The 18,811-nt window shown below is 34.7% G+C and overlaps 1 protein-coding gene across 7 annotated transcripts in view; it reads right to left on the bottom strand.

Annotated features, from left to right (window-relative positions):
• Positions 1-18,811, bottom strand: part of ATXN2 (ataxin 2) — a 125,958-nt gene that overhangs the window by 17,256 nt on the left and 89,891 nt on the right. For 3 of the 7 annotated variants that reach the window (XM_036929422.2, XM_057491881.1, XM_057491883.1), the window contains exons 15-21: positions 17,210-17,505; positions 15,928-15,991; positions 15,198-15,350; positions 14,753-14,819; positions 5,461-5,645; positions 5,008-5,140; positions 1,308-1,361 (exon numbers count right to left, since the gene is read on the bottom strand). In XM_036929422.2, coding sequence (XP_036785317.1) covers positions 1,308-1,361; positions 5,008-5,140; positions 5,461-5,645; positions 14,753-14,819; positions 15,198-15,350; positions 15,928-15,991; positions 17,210-17,505 — 952 coding nt within the window. The remainder of the gene's footprint in view (positions 1-1,307; positions 1,362-5,007; positions 5,141-5,460; positions 5,646-14,752; positions 14,820-15,197; positions 15,351-15,927; positions 15,992-17,209; positions 17,506-18,811) is intronic. The other 4 variants (XM_057491882.1, XM_036929420.2, XM_036929419.2 and 1 more) reach the window with 3 other exon arrangements.

Raw genomic sequence — 18,811 nt, 5'->3', positions numbered from 1 at the left:
GTTTCTTTTAAAAAAGTATTGATATTCCCTTTTAGGAGTTGTGCTAAGGCAGTTAATGCTTAGGTATGACGATTAAGGACCTTTTTAACTACTTACCAGGAAACTGACTCCAAAATTACTAACAGGGACAGTAAGATGGTGAGGATAACTACATTTGAGACTGCAAACTGAGTACATAATAAAATTAATTACTGACACTGTCTTTTACATACTGTATCACATACATAGTTTCCCTTTAATAGCACAGATATACAGCAAGACTCCTTTTTAAAGAGCATCTATTAAAGGATTAAATTTGTTAACATTTCCTAGCACCAAATAAATAATTTGTACACACTTATTTTTGGATACCAAGTCATGGCACAATTAATGAAAATTTAAGTCAAAATGTTTTCTAAATGCTTTTTAAAATTCGGTATTTAGTAGATTTAGACATTGAGTCATTCTAAAATTATTCAGAATTAATCCCTAACAAAATGTTAATCCTTAATATCCCCCAGAATATAGTATTTCACACTAAGTGACACATATTACTGGCATAAATTTCTAAAGGACTTCTGCAAGTTAGCAGTACCTTTCCTATCTAAATGCCAAAAATCCCTGACTAGCCTTATTTAAAAATAGCCCTACAAACAGAGAAAACACACCTTGCAAGTTCATTTCCAAGGGAAAGCCTGCCCAGACCGTCTCCATTTAGGAGCAATGATTCACCTTTTCATTGGTGGAGAAGAGAGGGGGCTGTTGTTGCCAAAGATAGTCTGGTAGGAAGCACGCTGCTGGGTCATGCTCTCCTGCTCAAGGACATCCTGAGGTGTCTGCTACCTGAATCTTTTAAACCTTCAGTCATAGAAAGACTGAAAAGACAGGAAAATTTTCTCCCTTAGTATTTCAACCCTATTCAACTAAAAATCCTTGTAAGGATAAATTTCTTCTTACCATAGAACTAACACTTAAAATTTCTTATACTAAGTTTGTGGCTTGGATTGAAACAAAAACAGCTGTTCGGACAGGAAGAGTTGCTCTGAACAAGAAAAATATTAGGCATTTTCCCCCCAAAACAGTCACATGTTTGCTTGGTATGCAAAAATTAATTTCTGAAATAACTCAATTTTTTATTAACTCCAGCTTTCTTAAGCTGGGTTATATTTCCTTTTTGAAAACTGAATTATTTACAGATAAACATATTTTTAACGATTTTGTCTGGTACAAGGGAAATATTATTGCTCAACAAGTCTACTCCCTTAACATGTATTCTTTAAAAAGTGTTTTACTGTTCAATTAAAATTAATATAAAAAACCCAACTCACTGGCAAAGTAGAAAGAAGGGCTTGTCTCCTTGTTGTATGGTAATTTGGGACATGCTGAATTTGGGAAATAGAAAGGTAAATTAGCCTTTTGAGGTGTTCATTTTCCTAATTTTCTGGAAAGGTCAACATACTTAGTAATTTCTTCTTGTATTCATGCATAATTCATTTTTCTTATTTTACAAGAGATGTCAAGCACTTTAAACATTGCTACAAAATTAAGTAAGAGGGAGCTGAACCCAAAGACACTTTTCTTCTGTATTGGGGTATCAAGTTCCGCATGCCGACTTGCTTAAATGAAAGGAATAAAATCATTATCTAATAAAAAGACCAACATGACATTCCACAGAACAGTCTTCATGTAAGTAACATACCAAAATAAAACAGTAATTACCAAGTTTAATTCAAAAGACTCCAACAATTTTGCAAAGTATTACTGTAGAAATGTCATTCTGTAAGATGTTTATGCCTCTGGTAGTGGATCCAAAAATAAAGAAACGTAACAATAGAAATATTAAAAATGCAGGTATATTTCTTATTCCATTAAATAAAGGCGTGTGTCTGTGTGTGTGTGTGTGTGTGTGCACGCACACTTGAAAGAATATGCACCAAAATGTTACCAGGTGGTTGTCAAATGGAGGGCTAAATGGGTGCATTTTAAATCTTTTTGCCTACTGTATTTTCTAATTTATCTCCATTAAACTATCAAAAACGAAACTAAAAAAGGATCCTAGATCTAACTCTTCCTGATAGCTTTAGAAAGCAGGGAAAGTTTCCATTTTTACTATTTCTGAAAGGGAAAAAAACACTTCTGCCATAAAACAAAGTTAGATGAATTACAAGACTGATGTTAAGGAAACAAAAAGTAATTTCTTAGGAGGGAGAGGCAGAGGCACTGATGAGAGTTAGATTCAGGTCAAAGAGATGTAGCTTCTAATAAAATCTTTTCTAAGACAGCTAGAATTTAGAGAACAAGGTCAATAATTACTCAATGCACATGTATTCCTTAGTAATTTAACTGTGCAGCAATCTGTTGGGATATTTATATTAAATATACCAACAGTTTAAAAACAATAGCCAACCTTTCTTTTGCAGTCCTATACTGGTATCCTTTCTATTATCAAAGTCTTTTGCTATATCCATAACAATTAACAAAAAGGTGACAAATAATTGTCACAAACATCTGGGTGCATATTCTTTTGTTTGTATGCAAAGTTTCCAAACCTAGATAGGATGTAGCTTAATAATAAATAAATTTCATCAAAATATCTGTTTCCTTTGGAGATATAAAATATAAATTGCTTCAGGGAAAATTAGCATTTCTATACAACAGTTTTGTCTTAGTTTAAAATAATGCACTTCAGATATATCTATAGTTGGCATAATCAGCATTTAGAGATCTAAAATAAATTACTGAAGAATTAATTAACTTACTTTAGCAGACTAAACTTTGGTTTATGACAATAAAAAACAAAGTAATTCACTATCTAGTGTTCTAAGGTACAAAGTATCCAAAAGAAAACCTTAATTAATCATCAACAATCATACCAAGTCCACAGTCTTGCACCTAGCCTGCCCTCATCAAAGGCATCAATTAAATACAATTGTGTAATTTGCAGGAAAGCAGTTCAGATCTGGTTGAATTGCCTTCTCCTGGCATTAAAGAACTTGGCTTTGATGACTAGTTTATTACAGATTTCACTGGACATTAGGTCTAGTGTTCTGTTTTGTTTTCAGTATTTCCTATTTACCCACACATGAATGTACTTCAGGGTCTAAGGCCAAATTGTTTTTCAAACGGAAATATTCTAAGAAGGTAGCTTAAAAACCATTAGTGCTTCAAATACAGTATTTACTGTACTGGCTGTTTCAAGTCAATGAACATTCATCCAGAAGACAAAGCCAGATGTTGTAGTGAGTGAACACACTGAGGAGAATGATTCTGCTCAACATCGCAGCATAACTACAATGTCTCAAAAGCATGGGTATACAAATAGCTATTTTTTCAAAGCAATGGAAATTTTAGCTCAGGAGTTCCAGATCTTATTCTAAAGGGAATATTCCAGAAAATGGAGCAAAGAAATATTTTTCCCACTTGTTAAATCATGATGTATTCACCAAAAATGTATTAACAATCACAATGAATTTTTCACCTAAGCCTTTAGCAAACTGGGAAATTGTTGAAATGTATACAAACTGCATAAAAGCCAGTGTGATGAATCAGTGGGTGCCTTTTTATATATACTCAGTCCTGGCTAAAACAACTAAGCACAAGCTAATGACAGGAGATCATAACCAAAATCATAAGCCAAATCAGTCTCAGCATACTTTCTAATAAAATTACTGATGGAATTCTTCAAACAATGTTTTCCAAAATGCAGCAATTATATAATCTTATTTAGGGGCACAATACATAACAGAAAGTTTTAAGTGATAATGTAAAAAATTAAGATCAGATCTAAGTATTTTATAAAGATAATGCCTTTAATCATGTAGAAGCCCTATCATTAGTGAACCTATGTGACAGGAGCATGCCTTCAGGAATAAAGTGCTAAGTGGCAGATTATGCAGGTAACCAGAAGGTTGATTATTGCTGTCTGAGTCCTATTCCTATTAAGCTGCAAATGTTACAAACTGTTAATCTAAAGTTAAAACAATGAAAAATTTACATTATTAGTCATTCACAAAGTTTAAAAAGGTTTAAAAAATCGAAATGTCCATGTAGTTACATGTAACTGTCATTTCACTTTCATAGTGGTATGCTTTTCAATTGTATAAATAAACTTAAATCTCTCCTCCCACTCCAAAAAACTGAAATGCCGCTGGGAAATCCTAAATGACAGTACAGGTATTCTCAGAAAAGCTCAGAACAAACCTTATGTCTTACTGAAATTGGTACTAATTAAAAGTGCATTTTGAAAAATGTAATATGGAATGGCCTATTGATTCTATATCACAAAATATACATGGTAATCTTATTTCAAAACACTTAACATTGAAAACTACATTATTTTAGTACTTTAGACAGCTGCTAAGTTAACAACTTACACTAAGTTCTCAGGCCACAAAAGTAAAATGGTAATTTAGGCTTAGTATTCTTACATATATTGTTAATTTTGTGTAAAATGTTTCTCATTTTCATTTTACCATTGTTTATATTGATTAAATGTAAAGCATGAATCATGTCTAAAGCAAATCTAATATCACCCAATTTTGACCACTTAAAATACAGCATGATGAAAAACATAGTAGCAGTTTAACAAACAGCAATAAAAATATGTAATGCCAGTGACTATCGCAGTAAGGAGTGAAGCAGATGTTTTCTTGCAGGAGAGTGCTTTCTTTACTGTAAAACTTTCTTGCATACCTTAGGCAGGCATAGCAAATGATAATATTGATGAGGAAAAGAAGGAAGATACCTTTCTCCAAAAGAGATATTTTTTCTGTTACACATATCAATACATCTCTTTTAAAGTATGGCACAACAGTTGAAGACAAAGGAATTTCAGGAACAGAAACAGAAATGATTTGCCAAGACTTGCAAAGCAGGTCAGAGACAGAAATGGGTCATCTTTTTTTTTAGATTCTTAACTCTCAATGTCATAAAAGGCCAAATTATTCTTAAACAGAGTATTTTTTCAGATTTAAAAGAAACAGTATAGTCAAGTCACACATACTGAAAAAGACAAACAAAGTGCCCTACCATACATCGCATGCGTCTGCTCATGAGCCCCGTACTGAGTTGCTGAAGAAGATACTAAACCAGGCTGGGCATGTGTTGGTGGTGCCATCATTCTAGCATTACCCTGTATTACAGGACTATAGACGTGAGGATGCTGGGCCCAAACAAAAAATAAAGAAAAAACATTATATTATCAGACAGAGTCAGCAGATTTTAGTTAGATGTCTTAACTCCATGGTTTCCAGTAACAACTGAAACTTCTGAAACTTATTTTTGCAATTTCCTTGGAAACAGTTACACAGATCAGCAATCTTCTAATACATACTAAAAAGTACCCTCCCAAAATCCTTAGCTATATACCTCACCACAAAACAAACCATGAAATATAAAAGAAAACCTTTTACCTTATTAAAAGTTAAAATAAAAAATTATTTAAATGGCAAAAAATTAAGAGTTGGGCCATATTGGCCTTACCTGAGACTGATAATGTGGCACATGCTGAACAAGAGGCTGATTTGGAAACTGCTGAGGGCTATAGGCAACATATTGCGTGGAATAAGCTGGTGGAGTGGCCACAATTGGTGGGCCTGCTGCTGAGGCTGGGTGCATCATGGTGCTCTGATGATGCTGGTCTTGCCGCTGTTGGGGCATATTTGGTACTGCAGAGAGAGATGATGCCTCTCCTTAGTATAAAATACACGAATAAGGTCCACAAGGCTTTGCGTGATTTGACCCCTCCCACCTGCTTCTCCAATGCTGTACCACCATCCCACCACTTCAGCCACTCTGGGCTGTTTTCCTAACACACAAGCTACTCCTCAGCCTCAAACACTTACCCTCAACCACCCCAAGCTTGGGTAATTCTGACTTGACTTTCAGGCATCAGCTTGAAAGGAGCTTCCTCACAGAGAGCCTCTATGATGACCCCTGCCCCCACCTTGATCAAGTCCCTGCAAGACTGTAACAGCATAATGAAACAGTGTTTCGTACATACTACTTCTCAGGTAATCCTTGATTGACACACCAATTTACACTACTTGCTAAAGAAGGGCATGGAATTTATTCAAAGAACACAAGAACAACAACAAAAAAGCTGAAACAGACCATAGCTAACTTTAACTCCATTTTTGTGAATTTCCCACCACTTAATTTTTACACACTTTCTTGTTCTTTCTCAAACACAGCATCACAAAAATCATGTAGCAGGTTTCTAAATCATAGCCCATTCATTTGTTTTTTTATTATTCCATACAAATTTCTGCCCATGGTCCTCCCTGTTAAAGGTCTAGTTAAAAATTTGGCCCAACTGTCATCTCCTCTGTCGTATCTTCCCCAGTCTCCCCTTCCCCACGCCACCCACCAAAAGAGAGTTAGCTTCATGCTCTGTATCCCTTCCCTTACTTGTTTGTCTATTATATCCTTGACTGTTGTCTATGACAGGTTTATGGTGCAACGTTAACCAAGTCATTTGAGGGAAGTAATCATGAACCACTGCTTACAAGGCATGAGACACAAAGAATGTATAATATAACTTGGTGTATGTTCACAAAATCATCAGAACTAATTATGTGAGTAGCTGCTAATACACAATTAGAATTTGGTTTCTATTTTAAATATTTGACATTTTTTGCTAAAAATGTAATGGCTGTTGTTGAAATTTAGGAAGAGCTACTAGTTATGTGATGTTTTATCTATTTAGAAAAGCAAACTTGAAAACAGAAGAAACCAATACAGTAGTATTTTTCTAAATTTCTTTAGAATCTACGTATTGAAAAATCATGTCCTTTTAGTAAAGAAAAGCCACCCAAACTCAGGTGTCCTTTTTATCAAGTGAAAGTTTGTCTAATTATAAGCTCACTGAGTTTAACCTATTTGTTATTTTTTTGATACTTGATTATGATCCTTGTATATTAAAAAATACAAAAAGCTAACCAAATTTACTGCTTTTTAAATTCTAGCTACAAAAAAAATGCTTGAATATAATCTTAAAAGATAAAAAATCAACATTACAAAATTCCTCCCTCCATTTGCATACCATTCTCTTCCCCCAAATCAACCACTATACACAGTCTTCTAGAGATCATGCTCTATGCATTTGCACATAGGCATATCCATGTATACAGAGAAATACTTGGTTTTATGGTGGTAGTGTTTTTTTCCTAAATTGAATTAAAAGATTTTTTGAATATTACCTTAAACTACAGTTTAGATGGACCATACATTAGCTATTTTCTTATGTCAATGGTCTTCAGTGGGGAACAATTTTGCCTTTCAACAGACATCTGGCAGTATCTGGAGACACTTTAGGTTGTCACAACTAGGGGAAAGGGAACTTACTACTAGCAGCCAATGGGTAGAGGCCAGGGATGCTAATAAACATCTTACAGCACACAGGACACCCCTCCTTCTCCCACACAAAGAATATGTCCAAAATGTTAATTTTGCCAAGGCTAAGAAATTCTGCTTTATGTTAATCAAGTTCTTGACTTTGGCATATTTTCAAACACAGCAAAATTTTTCTCACAGGTTGCAAAAAAGAAAATACTGCATTTGTACCAAGAAGACAAAGTGGTGGTTTTGTGCAAAGGCCCTACTATCATGCAGGAAAGATATGCCTTATGGCTGCATTTCAGAACCAAGTCCTTGACTTTGCCTGTTAGTTGACAAAATAATGTAGCAGGGTATAAAATTAACATAAAAACAGCAATAACCTTCATATATAGTATTTCATTAACCTACTTCATAAGTAACTACTTAGAAGATGCAATGGAAAAAATGACCCCAGTTTACATTAATAATAAATAAAGAAAATACCTAAGGCACAAACCGAAGAAACACAAAATCCTTAAGAGAAACTTAAAAACACTACTGAAGATACAGAAGCAGATTTAAACAAGTGGAAAGGTGTAATTTGGTCTTCCATAGGAAGATTCAATATAAAGATAGCAATTCTCACCTCATTTAACTCATAAATCTGAAGTTATTCTAATAAAAATGCCAACTAGCAAACTGAATGTTAAAAATCAGTGAGTTTATACTAACATAACAACAAAACCCTCACTGGTCAATACTGGGCACAATCCTGGCTTGCATCTTGGCTGATAAGCAGTTACAAGAATAAACAAATTTGTTAAAATTCACCAAAACATACACTTCAACAGAATCCATGCTATTGTATGTAAATTAAAGAACAATGCAACTGGTTAAGATTTTTTGGATAGCCATTTGGAACAAGATAAACTGGATTCATACCTTACAATGTATATTAAGAAAATTTCCAAATGTGTCAGAGATTTAAATGTAGGAGGGCGGGAAAGGAAGTTATAAATTTTGGAAGAAAAGGCATATGAATTCTCTTATTACACATAAATGGGGAAAATCTTTAAAATTATAAATAAAAAAATCAAAAGGTAAACCTTAGGAGAAAAATATAAAACATCTAAAAAAAGACCACATGGGAAAATATTTAGAACTCTGGAGTATGCAAATAAAGCAAACAAAAGCACAACTATTCAAGAAAAATTAATAAAAACGGACTCCAAAGACATTCAAGAAATTGTTTCAAAAGCATGTATCAGAGAAAGAACTTGTATACATCTATATTCTTATGATTCGGTAAGACAAAATAAAAAAGAGAATGAGGGAAATCTTGATACAGTGACATGTAGTAATTTCTAAGAAATATGATGCCTTTAAACAAACAAAAAACCCCCACAGGTGCAGAACAGCACATATAGTGTGCATCCTTTTGTGTATGATGGGAAAAAAAAAAAAACGTCAACAAAGACACCAAAACAATTTAATAAGGATAGAATTGTCCTTTCATCAAGCAGTGCTGGAACAAGTGGATATCCACACGCAAAAGAGCGAATGTGGATCTCTACCCTCACACTGTACACAAAAATTAACTCAGAATAGATCACTGACCTAAATGTTGGAGCCAAACTATAAAACTCTTAGAACAAACCACAGTAAATTTTTGCAAACTTGAGTCAGGCTATAGTTTCTTAACTATGATACCAAAACATAAGTAAGCAACAAAAACACAAATAAACTGAACTTCCATCAAAATTAAAAACTGTGCTACACAGAGAAGGCAAAAAGTGAATCTGTGGCATCTTACTACACTGATGGACAGTGACTGCATTGGGGTATGGGTGGGGACTTGATAATATGGGTAAATGTAGTAACCACATTATTTTTTCATGTGAAGCTTTCATAAGAGTGTTTATCAATAACACCTTAATTAAAAAAAAATAGTAATTAAAAAAAAAACTGCTACAAAGGATACCATCAAGCAAGTAAAAAGACAACCCATAAAATGGGAGAAAATATTTGTAAATTCCTTCTCTGATAAGGATTTATATTCAGAACATAAAGAACTCTTACAACTCAGCAATTAAGAGAGCAATAATCGAATTAAAAACTAGGTCAAATATTTGAATATCCAAAGAATTCCAAATATTTGAATATCCATAATAAGCATATGAAAAGATGCTCAACATCAGCAGCTATTAGGGAAATACAAATCAAAACCATCATGAGACACCACTTTATAACCACTGGATGGATATAATCCCCAAAACCAGACAATAGCAAGTGCTGTCGAGTATGTGGAGAAACTAGGAACTTTCGTACATTATTGGTAGAATAAAATGGTGCAGCCATTTGGAAAACTGTGTGGCAGTTCCAACACAGTAATTACTCCAAGAGAAATTAACTTCTAAGTCCACACAAAAACTTCTGCACAAACTTCCACAGCAGCGTTATTCACAGGTAGTCAAAAAGTCAGAACAACACAAAGAGGCAATAACTGATGAACAGGTAAAACAACATTATTCATCCATAAAAAGGAATGGAGTGCTGACAAATGTTCCAATACGGATGAACTTTGAAAACATGATGCTAAGTGAAAAAATTGAGACACAAAAGACATACAGATGATTGCATTCACATGAACTATCCAGAATAGGCAGATCTACAGAGAAGAAAGTAAATTAGCATGCTTAGGGCATGAGGATGTATGTGCATGGCGGGAGGAGAGGGGAGTAACTGCTAACGCATGCAGGTTTCTTTTTTGGAGAGATGAAAATGTTCTAAGATTGACTATGGTGATGATTAGACAACTCTGAGAATAAATTAAAAATCACTGAACTGTATACTTCAACAGGTGAATTTTATAGTATGTCAATTACATGTAAATAAAGCTAATTTAAAAAACATTGTACATTTGTAAATAAAAAAGTATATTTGTGTAAAAATAAACATTGTGATAAATAGAAAATAATGATCACCTGCTAATGACGGAAGAGATGGATGATCCACCTACTGGGATGGAAACGATGAAGGAAAGTACAAATGGACAGCCTGGGATGGAAGCAAGATTTCTGATTGACCTTTCTATGTAACTTTGACTTTGAGAGAATATAAATATCTTGCACCTAAGAAATAAAATTAAAATAAAAAAGCTATCCCTACAAATGGAAACAAACTCTATGAGATTAACCTACCTACGTATCAAATTGTTGACATAAGAGTGACTACAGAAGTCAGTATTTTAGAAGTAACAAGGGTACCAACTCCTTACTCTGAAAACTGGCACTTAAAAAATTCTTAGTGAAACATATACTAAGGTAAGTAATTCTCACAAGACATTTAAAATTTTATCCCATAGTCTAACAATTAGACAACAAATATTTTGAAAATATTTTACACACGTTCTAGGAAAATGTAAATACCCTGGCAAGTCAAATGGCCCCCAATGCTCCCGTCTCCTTGTATTCACACCCTTCGATAGTACCCCCTGCTCCTGCACTGTACCAGGTTTGCTCTTTGTGACCTATAGCATATGACAGAAGTTATGTCATCCCAAGGTTCTGCTGTAAAACACACTGCAGCTTCCATTTAAAGTTAGCTGGTTTCTCTGAACACTTATTTTTGGAGAAGCCAAGCAGCCATGTCATGACCAGTATTATCCTGCCAATAGCTCTAAATATAGAAGCAGATCCACCAGCCCGTTAGCCCTTCAGATAGCTGCAGCTCTCGTCAATGCTACTTCATAACAGACTCTGAGGCAGAACCACCCAGCTAAGCCACTCCTGGATTCCTGACCCTCAGAAACTGTGTGAAATAATATGTTTGCTGATTTAGGCCACTAAAGCTTTACAGTAGTATGTTAAGAGGTAATTACTATTTCTATAAGGTTTTCAATATAAGAGAATGAGAGATCCAAGCAAAAATTCACAGTAAAAATCTTGCAATATTAACTTGAATTGGATGTATCAATTTGAATTTCTAGATTATTGAAAAGAAAAAAAAAAACGGCATTTCCTAGTTTTGTCCACTGAAAAGGCTTAGAAGCAGTAACTCAAAAGTAAGGAGCACGTCCTAGAACCAGAAAATGGGTTTCTAAACACTATTCCCCAGTAAAAAGAATGAGGGTTCCTTGGAGGAATACTGATCCCGGTTTGGGGTAGAAAAAGATCAGCTTGAGACATCTCATTTGTAGCAGAAAGAAACTATCCGAGACAAATGAGAGGACAGAGGAGCCAACCTGAACGGATTGCTATTGATCAAAGATGGGATGGGATAAGAGGAGCAATAAAAGGAATTAGCTGAAACACAATGAATATATAAAAATATATGAAAATCACACATAGTCTACAGGCACACACCTGATCATCTACATTTGCTCTCTTACAACACTAAACTATGTTTTCTACCTTTATCTTGTATCTACCTACCACTTCAGCATTTTATTAAAAATAACAATAATAAAGAGAGAAATGTGGTATCCACATATAAATCAAGTATAAAAACCAAATGAGTATTCATATTTGAACTGACTGTTTAGAGTTCATAATGCATGAGCAAAACCGAAAGTTTCTGTGATGACTGCCCTTGTACTGTTCACTATGTAACTTATTCACTATGTAAGAATTTGTTCTACATGTAAGAACTTGTTTGTTATGCCTCAGAAGATTGGAGACTGACGAAAATTAGGCTTGGGGTGGATTAATGATTGTGCATTGAGCATTGACTCCCCTATACAGAATTTTATTGTCGTTAACAACCATTTGATCAATAAATATGAGAGATGCCCTCACAAAAAAAAAAAAAAAAAAAAAAAAAAAAGGACAGACTTCCAATGGTAAAATAAATAAGTAACCGGGATGTAATGTATAGCATAAGGAATATAGTCAAGATATTGTAACAGCTTGGTAGGGTGATAGCTGGAACCTAGAATTATGTATATAAATGTTCTACCACTGTGTTATACACTTGAAACTCATGTAATGTAATACTGGGCGTCAACTACCCTTCAATAAAAAATATTTATTAAAAAAAAAAAAAACTATTAAAAAAAATATATATATATATGAAAATCCATCCATCCATAATATTAAAAAATAAAAGAGGGAGAAAGAGTCACATCCTTAAATCGAAACAATTTCACTGGACACTACTGATAGTAAAAGGCACCAAAAACTCACTAAAAACTGACACTTGAGCCAATTTCAAGCATTTAAATAAAAGCATTTACCCTAACTTTCCTGTACAAACCATTTCAGAATAATTAAATAGCCCTAGTTGGAAAGCATAGTCCCTTACAGAATGATTCCAGCTAATAAATGGAGAAGAAATGCTAGGAATTCAGAAATAACCGTTTCCAAGTTTCTAATTGCAACATTTCTTAAAGTATAGTCCCAGACCAGCAGCATCACCAGCACACTGGTTTTATAAATCGCACTGGAAATATAGATTCTTAGGCTATGCCTCAAACCTACTCAGTTGGAAACTGTGGACTGGAAACTCTGCAGATGAAGGCAAGCAATCTGTATTTTTTAACAAAAATCCCCAAATGATTCTGATGCACATTAGAATTTGGGAACCTCTGCCTTAATGAAAAAAATGATGTTTAGCATCAATCAATGAAATAGATGAAAGATTAATAGAAAACTTCACAACTGGGGAGGGAGGATCAGGCTGGCACAACCTGAACCTTTAATCTTACCATAACTCAAAGAAGGACCAGATATTGTACACTTCCTGAATGAACCAGTATAGAGCACTCATAACCATTTTTAAAGTGTTCTTATCTCCTCCATCCCCCAAAAAACTTAAACCTGAATATAATCAATGACATCACAAGAAGAAAAAAGAAATCTAGAATGTGGTACATAATCTACATAACTGGTTTCTGCCACAAAGCAAAAGTAGGGGGGAAGAAAGGCAAAATTACAGACATGTAATAAATGAAACAATGTGTAGACCTTATTTTGATCCATATTCAAAACAAACTAATTGTAAAAATATATTCTTGACTCAGTCAGGGTAATCTGATTACAGTGGTTATTAGATGATAAAAAGGAATTTATTTCATAAAGTGTGAGAAAAACACTCTGGCTACCTAAGAAAAATGTTTATGCTTGTAAAGATACACTCTAAGATGTATGACTCAAATGGCATGCCATCAGGGATTGTCTTAAATAATTCTGCAAAGAAGCAAAGTACACCTTGAGTAAATATGGCAAAATCTTGATGATCATTGAATACGAATGATGGACAAAGCATATATCTAATCAGTTCCCATCTTAGGACAGCATGTTTAAAGCTGATGTTCTCTGCAGTGTGCCAGTTCTATCTTATTAGAGAAGTCTCCATAAAACTGGCTGAGGTACCTTCAGAGTATACCATTTCTCCTCTACTAAAATGACAGTGCCTCTGAATTAAAGTACATCTCTCTCATCAGAGAGCTATGGTGTAGTGCTTGCTTTCACTGAAATAATCTTTTATATTTTAACATAAAAACATTCCCACTGCATTGTTTTAAGTAACCATTAAAATAGCCCCAAACCAGGTCATAATATACTAACACCCTGATTTAACCTCACTCAAAATGGCACTAAAACTTTTTCCGTGAAATTTTTTAGGCCCTCAGAATAAGATTAATCTCATAACCAGACAACTTTATATTATCTAAGGTTAGGTTCTCTCCACAGGTTCCAGCATTCTGAAGCCAAGATAAAGGACATCATACACGGTTAAAAAAAATACATATATATTATGAGTTTTAATTACTACACCCACAAAGTAATTACAATTACTTCAAACACTAAGGAAAGCATATTCACTTAAGAAGTTAATTTTTTATGCCAGGAGTATAATTACTGGGCATTGAGAAATGTTTTTTTATAGAAATTATTCTGCTTTCTATTATTTCTCAATAAAATAATAGCCATTAACTGCTGTCAATTACCTAGCTGGCAAAAAAAGAAACCCTTTAGCATTTTTCAACATTATAAGATTTCAATATAAATGTTTTTTCCCATGAAGGCTCTTTAATCACAGAAGTATAGAATATTAGATTACATAATCCTTCCACTTTGAAGATGACAAAACATTCCTCTAATAGGATTTTGATGGTTTCTAAAGTGAGCTGCCCTCTGCTCAAAAAGAAATTCTGGGTTTTGGGGGAAAAAAACTGTAGTTAGTGCAAAGTAAGGTCAGCAACCTGGTAAATTAATTTAGTAAACTCTTTTCAAATTTACCATTGAAAATTTTTAAATTCAATTATTCTTTTTGAAGATCCTGAACAATCACAAAAATCACTAATCTCTGGTTTTGTTCATAAAAATGCATGACATACCTTATGTAATGCTGAACTTCAAAAGTCAAAACCACAAATATTTACTCATTATACATTGAGTTAGTTCATTCATGCAGCATGCAGACTACAAGCAAACACAGGCAGGATTATTCTCACCTTTACCTGCTCTATATGTCTTGGCTTGATTCACTGGCATGGGCGTCATAGGTATAGGGTATAAAGGCTTGAGGGAATTAAAAAAAAAAAGATCAGGCTCTCGAAGTTAATAAGAACATATTTTACAACTCTCTCTCAGTTGTATATTGCCAGAGAGCTAGCTCTGAGATTTTCTGATACCCTATGAGTCATCATTAAAAATAAAATCACACCCACAGTCAAAAAGGACAACCCCCAGACTACAGTAAATCTAAGTATCTTTCTCACCAGAAAACATTCTCAGATTTAGGTCTTTACATGAACACATTGTATCACTGTATGTCTTATCTTTTCAAATACTTCTCTTATACCATCACTGTTTCAAGTCACTGAACACCTACAGAGTCCTTGGTGTCAAATACAAATAGATAGGGAGAGTAAATGAATATCAAATTCTATGACTTACTTGCACACCTGGGCTCACTGGGACTGGATACATCATATTTGGTGCAAAACAAACCGGCTGAGTATAAACTGGAGTTGGCTGCTGATGACCCACCATAGATGGGCTTGGTTGTGCTTGAGGCCGAGGCGAAGTTGGGGTGGTAGAAGGCTTTGGCTACGAAAACCAAAATCAACTATCTTAAAGTGAAAAGCTACCTAGTGCGATTTGAAGGCTGATTTTCCCCATCTTTCTATTTTACTTTCTTTCACTTCATCCCTCTGAATGAAAAAACTTACTGAAAATAAATTTCTACATGTTTCAAAGTAAGAAAAAACACTTGGAAGAAAGTTAAATTCTGCCAGTTAATAATATTATTAAAAATACTAGTGATTTTTAAGGAACTGGAGAAAGTGTCTTCAAAATTAAAAAATAAATCTATCTTCTTACAAATTCAATAGAATAACAGTTTATCTATGAACTTGAGAGTCTACCTAGCTAACCATCCTCAAATTCTGAATCAGAAAGAATCAAAGATTTTCCCCATGTCAAATTGATGATAAAACAAGGATCTTTTTATGGCTCAAAATATTCATTAGTGGCCATTTAAAAAAAAAGAAGTTAAAACTAAAAGTTGTTTTAGCATACTATAACTGAGTTTAGATGACAGGTATGGGAATAGGAATATTACTAATATTAAAAAACTTATTTTTAAAGACTAGGTCACATAAAAGGGAGAAAAAAACAAACTCACCTGAGAAAAGGAACGAGGGTTGAACTCCTTTGCATTGGGATTCAATGTTGACTTCCTCACCTGCCTAAACCAGAAGAAAAAAAGAAAAAAAACAGTGAAATCTGCATGGAACTTAGGTTTCTCTAAAGCCCTCTACAGCTGACTTTTTAAAATAATGCTAAACACACACTAGATTTAAACATTTCTCACTAAAAGAAAGATCATTAAATCCTCTTCTTTAAAAAACACATTATATTTCCCACTCCTTAATCTGATAAAGACTGGTCAAAAGGGCATCTTTTTTTAGAAGGTGCAATATATAATGCTCCTCTCAAATGCAATCAACAAATACTTAAATCAGAAGGACAGTGGACTCTCACAAGATATTCTTAAAAACGATCCTTAATATACTGATTATCTAGCATGCAGTATTTTTTTTTCTAGTTTCCTTGTGTCTTTATTTATTTTTTTAGTTAAGGTATCATTGGTATACAAGCTTATGAAAGTTTTCACATGAGCAACATTGTGGTTTCAACATTCACCCATATTATCAAGTCCTCCCCAACCCCATCACAATCACTGTCCATCAGTGTAGTGAGATAGCCTGTGGTATTTTTTAATGTGACAAAGTATTTCCTACATGACATACCTTGGGAAAAAATCATAACTCTAATAAAAACTTCTGCATCAAAATCAAGAATAAGCATTCCTGGGTTATTAATAGGCTTCACTCCACAATTTCAGCTGTCTAACTGTGTCGTCAAACCCAGAACAAGTAAATCAATGGTGGTTCAGTTAGGTTCTGAGACTAGCCCCCAAAAGTCCATTTAACTGATAATGGGTGTGCAGAATTAAGTCTACCTTAACAAATCTAACCATTAACTAAAACACTGTTTCTGATGGACAACACTAAATTCCAAGTAGGGGCACCAAATACTTCTCTTTGTAGCAGTGGCAGTTCTCAGTCCTACCAGCATAAGCCAGGAAGTGGGTACTGAATGGCCTCCAGGGGATACAGGTCCCAAAAGCCAGTAATTTTTCAACTCCCTGTACATTTACAGAAACAGCCTTTCTTAATTTATGCCTACTATTTTTGTCATGGGATGCAGAAAGGGAAGGAGGGAAGAAGAGAATAGGGTACAATGACCTAATTTACTTAAGATGCCATTTGTTTAGACGAGTCGTTTGCAAGTTGAGGGCCACTTACAAAGCAGCCTAAAAGTCTCAGATTCTCGAGTTGGAAGGCCTGGACACCTAAGAAAAAGTTAAGTAACAGGATGTGGTAAATTCCAGGTTTACTCACTCAGCTGCATCTTTCTTTTCCTCTTTATCATCTTTCTCCGGTTTACATCCTGGACTGGAAGTCTGAACCCCCTGGGATGTGACTTCGGGGCCCCTCTTGTGCTCCACGTTACTGGAGACAGATGGGGACGTGCTGGGGCTGCTGGGCTTGCTGCCACTGGTGCAGGTGCTGCTCTCAATGAAAGAATCCTTAGCATTCGATTCAATTTTGTCTTTGATCAAATCTCTTGATTTTTCTCCCTCTCTGTTTTTGTTTAGCAGTTGATCCATAGATTCAGAAGTAGAACTTGGCTGTAACTAAATAAAGGAAATAATTATACTTACATATTTTAAATAACTCTTAGTCATCAATTTTCTCTAAGAGCACAAGCAAACTAGTATTACTTGCAAGTATGAAATATAGTGAAAAGGGCTTTTTGCATACTTTAAGAGTAATGGTTTTATTATAAGACAATAATAACAAAACATCTATACAACACAACCATATAAGCACTCAAATGTCCAAGCCTCAGAAGTTAAAAATTTACTCAGTGCCAACCATGTGTCAGAAATTCATGCCTGCTGGATGGAAATACGAAACAGCATCTATCCTCCCAAAACTTACCACTTGGGTGGTATCAGACACTTAACAATAAAGTGGGGGTAGATGTTATGGGGTCCTATAAGAAAAAGCAACTTACAGAAAGAGAAGGATTCTGAATGGAAGTCTCTAGTCTAAAGTGTGAAAGATGTTTTACAGAGGGGGGATTTGAAAAAGGGAATAAACCAAGCAAAAGAAACAGTGTTCTTAAGAACCCAAGAGGAAGGGAGAAGATGTCCCCACTGTAAAGAGAAAAGCACTAATGGATAGAGCAAGGGGTGGGCACAGTGCACGAGTGAGTCAAGGAATGAAAAACTCACCTAAGAGGAACAAAATGATAAAGGAATTTGAAAGCTTTGTTAAGGACTCCAGTTTTTAACTTGCAGGATAATGAGGAGTCACTGAAGAACTATTTTTTTTAGTTGTATGCATATTTTTGTTGTTGTTATCATTAATCTACAATTACATGAAGAACATTATGTTTACTAGGGTCCCCCTTTCACCAAGTCCCCCCAACAAGCCGCATTACAGTCACTGTCCATCAGCATAGTAAGATGTTATAGAATCACTACTTGACTCCTCTGTGTTGCACAGCCTTCTCCATTCCCCCCCACCACATTATACATGCTAATCGTAATGCCCCCTTTCTTCTTCCCTGCCCTTATCCCTCCCTTCCCACCCATTCTCCCCAGTCCCTTTCCCTTTGGTAACTGTTAGTCCATTCCTGGGTTCTGTGATTCTGCTGCTGTTTTGTTCCTTCAGTTTTTCTTTGTTCTTATAATCCACATATGAGTGAAATAATTTGGTATTTGTCTTTCTCCGCTTGGTTTATTTCACTGAGCATAATACCCTCTAGCTCCATCCATGTTGTTGCAAATGGTAGGATTTGTTTTCTTCTGATGGCTGAATAATATTCCATTGTGTATATGTACCACATCTTCTTTATCCATTCATCTACTGATGGACATTTAGGTTGCTTCCATTTCTTGGCTATTATAAATAGTGCTGCGATAAACATAGGGG

The sequence above is a fragment of the Manis pentadactyla genome, chromosome 14 (genome assembly GCF_030020395.1).
Source record: "Manis pentadactyla isolate mManPen7 chromosome 14, mManPen7.hap1, whole genome shotgun sequence".
In the NCBI taxonomy this organism is placed as follows: Eukaryota; Metazoa; Chordata; class Mammalia; order Pholidota; family Manidae; genus Manis; species Manis pentadactyla.
The sequence above is the reverse complement of the archived record's forward strand: the minus strand, read 5'-3'. Positions and strand labels throughout refer to the sequence as shown.